This window comes from Morone saxatilis, unplaced genomic scaffold (genome assembly GCF_004916995.1).
Source record: "Morone saxatilis isolate NCDOM2014 unplaced genomic scaffold, NCSU_SB_2.0 Contig12, whole genome shotgun sequence".
NCBI lineage: Eukaryota > Metazoa > Chordata > Actinopteri > Moronidae > Morone > Morone saxatilis.
The window spans coordinates 10,598,819-10,605,708 of NW_023339674.1; the positions used below are offsets into that span (position 1 = coordinate 10,598,819).

General features: G+C 38.8%; 1 protein-coding gene across 2 annotated transcripts in view; it reads left to right on the forward strand.

Annotated features, from left to right (window-relative positions):
* LOC118321822 (adhesion G-protein coupled receptor D2) overlaps positions 1-6,890 on the forward strand; it is a 90,691-nt gene that overhangs the window by 37,494 nt on the left and 46,307 nt on the right. For both annotated transcript variants that reach the window (XM_035653343.1, XM_035653342.1), the window contains exon 21: positions 5,297-5,338. In XM_035653343.1, the coding sequence (XP_035509236.1) occupies positions 5,297-5,338 (42 nt within the window). The remainder of the gene's footprint in view (positions 1-5,296; positions 5,339-6,890) is intronic.

Below are 6,890 nucleotides of genomic sequence, written 5' to 3' on the forward strand. Positions count from 1 at the left end.
ATGAAAACAAAGTTCTCCGAGATGTAGATTCTTATAGGGTTAGCCCTAATGGCGTTTACTTTCGGTCAGAGACAAGTGTTTGAAATGATTCATGTAAAAACCATTGTTTTTTGGAAAGCTGTGCTTTGCAGGAATCCTTGTTTCCTGGAATCTCTACAACGCAGGTGGCAAGCACAAAGTTAGCACAACCCATAGAGCCACAATAGCCACATTTATGGAAAATACACTAGATTGAAACAAAGGAATTATCCTGTAAGACATCCATTATACTTACCATTTGTTGTTTCTTTTAATCAAAACAAACCAAAAAAACTGTATTACACAAATGTCAATATAATATAAAACATATATAACATATATAATATAACTTTTCATCCGCTCATACAAAAGGGAGCGCTAAACTGACAGCCGCAATATATTCCAGCAGGTAAGAAAAAGCTGCCCTGCCAGTCGCTCTCTCCTTGCCAAGGCACCGCACTCCCTCCTTAATCATAGTTTTCATATCTTTACATTGAAAATTTGTTTCCCAAGGACAATGTCATAAACTTGCTGTTTTCTGAGATTTTTACCTGCCAGTGCTGCTCTCCCTAACTTTACACATTTGGAAGGTTGATGGAGATGGGGGAATAGGGGTGCTGAAAGGTAAGGGAGGGGGGTAAACACAGAGGCATTGTTCACTGAGAATTTGTAATGATTTGTAACACAGAGAGAAAGGTGGAGCTACTAACACTGTATGTGAATTTGTATGAGTTGGCACTGCAATAGAGTCTCAGGAGGAGCATTTATTAAGCAGGGCAGGTGAACTCCCCAAATGAACAGTAAAATAAATGTCTGCGTATTGTCACAAAATGATAAAGAGATGGGTATTGTTACATAGTGCCGCTACAGTGTGCCCACTGTCAAAATAAGGACTCTGGTGACGCATGACTAGGTTTTTGTGGAGGTCTTATGTAAGTAAATTATTAATTAATTAAAGCAAAACAGCCTTTTTGTGCAAAGTATACACCAATGAAATTTGCTGAAATTACCAGCTTCACTGAGCAGTACTTCGATTTAGGGGTTCAACTGACAGTTATTTCCAATTCAATTCATTATCAGTTAATCTGTAGATCATTAGTTTAGTTTTTTGATCCATGAAATGTCATAAAATGTTGATTACTGTTTCCCAAAGCCCAAGGTGACGTCTCAGATTTCTTGTTTTGTCCACAACCCAAAGATATTCAGTTTACTGTCACAGAGGATGCAGCTGTACTTGGTTATGTGTCTTGAAAAACTATACATAACCTTCATTGTAGCAGGGATATTGAAATCATGCTTGTAGAAGTAGAAACAGTAAAGTAGCATTCTGTACTGCTTAAAAATAATGTACAACTTTACATCGGTGGTAAAAAATAAAATATAATATGCTGCCCATTATATGCTGCCACTGAATACTGTAACTGAAAGGTCACTTCCTTAATTATTGCAGCTACAAGTACATCCATCAACAGCCTTGTGTTCTGTGGAAAGTATCCTTCACCTAAAGACTGAACTTCTACGTGCTCATTCACTTGTCTAATATGCGAAAGACTCAATTCTGTCCTCTTGGAACTGATGCAGTTAACTGAAAATGGAAATCCAAATTGCATTTTACTTAATAATACAAGAGCTGTAAGTCTAAATAGATATGAGATCTCTAGCTTTTAACATTTGAGGGGAAAAACATTCACATATATTGAAGCTATTCAGTTTACACACTCAAATAAAGCTTTTACCAGTGGTTGATGGATCACCTTAAACATTTAATGCACTTACAGTTGATGCTTTTAGGGAGAGTGAGTTACAAGGACAGCAGACGTAGAGTCCTCCAAAAGGAGGTTGTCAACATCAAAAACCACTAGTAGTTAACGGCACTAGGGTTGTAACCACAGCATCCTGGTTTAATTGAACTGACTTAGAGTTCTTGTAAGTAAATCAATCTTTGACTTTGATTTGTTCTTTTTGCTTTCTCAGACAAAGCTCTCAGTATCTGATAAGAAGGAACACCCTTGTTAATTGAAACAAATGCTATTTTCTGTCTTGCATTGTAGCATAGTACATCTCTCTTGGGTGATAATGTTTTTGGTCAAACACAATGTTTGTTGGTTTTAACTTTTTAAACATACAATTGTTCCCTAATTAGCTGGATGCTAATTAATTTATGCTCCCCTGTTTGATGTACAGTATTGCAATACTTTGAAAGCAACTGTGTTCATTCTTTGCATAAATTTGTAGCATTTGCCGCTGAGTTCAAAAGAAACAGGACTGGGTTTAGAAAAGCACACATGCTTTTAAATAATGCGCCCCATTTTTGTCTCTGTTTGTTTTTAGTGGGAACATTAATGAATTAACATTTTAAACAATCTATCATTATTGTTGTGCTGCCACTTATTTTTAACTCAATTATATTTTAATAGATCATTTTTCCTAATGTGCACAGTATGTTCTCCCCACTTTGTTCGCTACACAACAAAAGATTAATTACAAATAAGAGGAATGATCAAAAACATGATAATCAAATTGCAACAGTAAGTTAGAAATTGCAATTCTAATGCAATACAATAGGGTATGTGTGGCAAATTAACCACCCACTGTCTGTTATTGTGTGTGTTTATGTTTGTGTAAAAAGAGTATATGACAACATGTTTTAGTATGTTAAACTCTATATACAATACTTTGCCTGTGCTTTTAAATAATTTAAATTAATTAATTAAAAAATCATATTTGATTATATTTTATTGTTTAAATCCGTTTATTAATTTAAGTTCTAGTTATAATAATGACACTTGCAGCACTTGATACACATTGTAGGTGACATGTGCTTAGTAGGTTTATGTGACTTTAAACTATTAAATGGAATACTTACTTAACTGTTACAGTAAGCCTATATCACATACAAAAGTGACAGAGGAGCCAACATCCTTGATGACAGCTAGGAGTTTATTCCAAAGACTGCAATTTGAAGAACTTCACAAACTGCTCGCAGACTCATCAGGACCACCTCAATAATTTCAAACAATTGATATTTAGGAGTTAAAATCTGGATGATCACATCAGTACGACAAAAGGAGACAGACGAGTGTACAAGGAGACGTAAGGCGTTACGGGATAATGTTGGTCCCGGAGTAGGTGACGGTGTTGCCAAGCAATGGTAAACATTCTACCTCTTGACGCTAATATTAGCTAGCATACCACTGTTGACAGATACTAAAAAATTACAATTAAAATCTACTCAATAGACAACTCGTGTTGACAGCAACCATTGTCCCATCCAGACTTCTTTAGCCTTCTGCTTTTGTTTTTTTTCTTCTGCTTCTTCTTCAGTTCACGTGAGATCACTTATCCTGTAGCATGTTATTCTCTTCAAATCTTGTGTGTCTGCATGTTTGAGATTAGAGACAAGAACATCTGTAAAGTTTCCGTGCATGATGCAACAATGATAACATGCCAGTAAAAATATGTCACCTTGCCTATAAAACACAGCTTTGTTATTGATATTTTTAGCTTGAGAAAAGGCTTTGTAACTTATGCAGACAAAACATTTTGTTTCAATGGGATTGTTCTTTTGCAGTGCCATCCTCTCTTACTGAGCATTTGAAACTTTGAATAGTCATGTGACTTGCTTGAGTGGGCGTGTTATCTCTCGTATTGGTAAGCAACCTTGTCACTCCTCTCATGGTTATATTGTGCTATGTAGCAGCATTTATTTTGTTTTGTTTTTCTTAAATCAATCACTTTCAGTACTGTATTAGGTTGTGGCCAAGGCAATTGAAAGTAAGAATTGTAGAAATATAATTCCAGGTCTAAGATCTCAGCTTGAGATCCCTTGTTATGCCTGTTGTCTTCAGCATGTCAGAGACCAGCAGAATTGTCAGTTTAAAGAGGATGGATGTCCTAAGGTGTCACCTGACAGCCCGACAGGGCAATTCAGTCCTTGGAGGACAGGAGAGCAGCCAGTAGGAGGTGAATGGGCAGTAGCTTGGGCTAGAGGTCGTCATTGTCGGCCATCGTCGGCCTGTCACTCTGGATATGCTCCCAAATCATGTTGTCAATGGTGATGCATTGAGATCTCCCTCTGGCAAAAATTGGATGCTCCAAACTCAACTTGATTGATGCATTGACCAGGTTGTGCCTGCCTGTCCTCAGGATGTGTCCTTACCTTTGTTTAAAGATGAAGCAACACAGATGTGCTAAGCGGCGAAAGGAGAAACATGTACTTTTAAAAGTTTTTTTGTGTTAGCCAGAGCCACATCAATGTACTGTTGGCTTATCAAAGAACGTACTGTATCTATCAGCCTTGAAATTTATAGGATTTTACCTGCCTTTTCATTTTTTTCAGTACATGTTTTTGTGGCACAGTTCAATCGGTGTGCTGAGAATGTTGTTCTCACTGTTTCCTTTGAGGCAACAATATTACATTATGGCCTGAAGGCGAATGCACAGCTTGTACATTCAATGGATGCCACAATGGATTGGAATGAAAAATATCTGTTTTTCTGTGACCAAAAGTGCAGCCTTTATGCATCCAAGGGCATGGCATTCTTGGGCCCTGGGTACTAGCCGTGGAGTTTTGTGAACATGAAATATCTTCTTTTATGTGTCATTTTTTTCATTATGCTCCCTCTGTCTCTCTCTTTCTCTTCTTTCCTCCAATGGTTTTCCTTGATAGCCTCGTCTGGCCTGAGTTGCTCTCTTTAAGTGCTGTGTGTGTGTGTAAATGTGTCTCTTAAAATGTGTATGTGTTCAAATTGTCTATTATCCTAAATCCTAAATGCATGGACTTGTGTCACTATGTTTATGCATTTGAGCTTTAACTCTGTGTGTGGATGTTTGTTGGTACTCAATCATATATGTACGTGTGTGTTTCTGTGTTGAAGAACACAGACTGAACATAGGCACTTGAGATTTTCTATTTCGATAAAGCTGTGTGGAACCTTGGGTTTGAATCTTTGATGACTTAGTGGGGGCTGGAACAAGGAGCATGAGTATTGTAGGCAAAACAAACGCAAGCTGAGCCTTACGGAGGTGGCCCAGTTTGGAGAAGTTGTACTCTTTTTAAGTCCTGCTTCTTCTCATTACTTTTCACAACATTCTGCTTCAGCTCTCGGTAGCCGGGATAGAGTATGAATCAACCTAACCTGTACGTGTTGCTCCACTCATTACTTTTGATCTCGCTTTTTACAATAGGATAAGAGAGAAAACAACTGTAACAACTTTGTCCTCCTCTTTCTCTCTCTCCCTTTTCTCTCTCTCTCTCTTTCTTTGTCTGTGTTTGCAGGGCCTGTTCATCTTCCTGATATATGGGGTGTACAACACAGAGGTAGGTCTGCATTGTGTCTCAAGGCTGTCGGAGTGAATGAGAGAAATGACAAGTTTCTGATGGGCTCCCTGCTTAAAAGCTGTGTGGGTGGGGTGTGAGAGAACGGGTGTGTATGTGTGCGAACGTGTGTCTGGGTGGGAGGAGGGATGGGAAGGAGGGGAGGTGACATCGTTTCCACGCAAGCGTCCCACTGCCCTTCATGCTTGGACTAACTTATATGCATCCGAGTCCGACCATTAAACACTGACACGCCGCGGTTCTCAGCCACTCATTCCTCACCCACATTGGCTAATATTTCACTGCCTCTTTAAGTTTTTAAACTCACGGCCCTCCATTTAGCATCCTGACAAAGCCGCTGGCCAGGGCTTCGCTGGGCCCCAAGTGGTAACCATAGTAGGAACAAAAAAAAAAAAAAAAGATGAGCCAACACATGTTCACACAAAACCAAAGCCAAATATTCAGCTGAACTAATAAGTTTTATCCCTGACCCGTTCTTTAACATCAGCGCTTTCCCAAAAACTGAGGTCACTGGCCCGTTTTATTGGTTAACACATACACCAGCCATGCTTTAATATGTGATCACCATTTTCCGTATTACAAATAGAAGTAAAGCAAGAGATGATGTCTGTAAGATTGTTTGAAGTTTGAAGGAAGCTAGTTGACCGTCGCAGCAATCCCGTGCAGCCATCAGACAAATCCAATCAGATATCATTCAATTGATGTTTTCAGCAATAAAGCAGAACAAAATACGATTAAAACAAAAAAGCAAAAAAGTTGCAGTGCAAGTTCGTTTATGAGTTCTGTTGAGAAAGAAATGTCATTATTTCATACCACTTTTAAATTCATAGTTTGTTTGTGTTATCAGTAGTTTCATTAATGTAGATGCCATGGCATCCATGAGGAATATTTCTCTTTTGGGCTTCGAGCTGTAAAAGTTTGGGACTCCTGTTTTCAACACGCATTGCAACATTTTAAAATATTCTCCACTTTCTAAACTATCTTGCACATGGAAAGACAACAGTTATTGGCAAATAAAACTATGAATAAGGCAACTTAAAATACAGTTAACAGACGAGCAAACATGATTTTCAGGTCTTTGAATGTGCGATCCACTAAACCAGACCTCCACACCCCCTCACTTCGGCCTCCACTGGAATGTAGGGCACACCGCTTCCTGCTTTTGCACTGAACACTTGGACATAAATCTATGAAGGTCAGCACATTTAACCAAGTGACCCTATTCTCGAGGGATTCTGGGCTGATCTATTTATCTCTGTCTGTCTATGTAACTGCCCTAGTAGGCCGAGTTTGGGAAGCAGCTCTGTTAGACCGTGCAACCCTTCACCAGCTGCATAATCCTTCCAAAATTAGGCCAATTGACCCTTCCCTAAATTCCCACCCTTTTTTGCTCTGTGCTCCATATAACAGTTGAGCAACACCCTCGATTCAACTTCCTCCTTTCCTGTACTTAGATTATGCCTATGTATTCACATCCCTGCTGTTTTCAGCCCTCTTTTGCAACTGGCTCCCCAGTATAAGTTTAGAATTGATT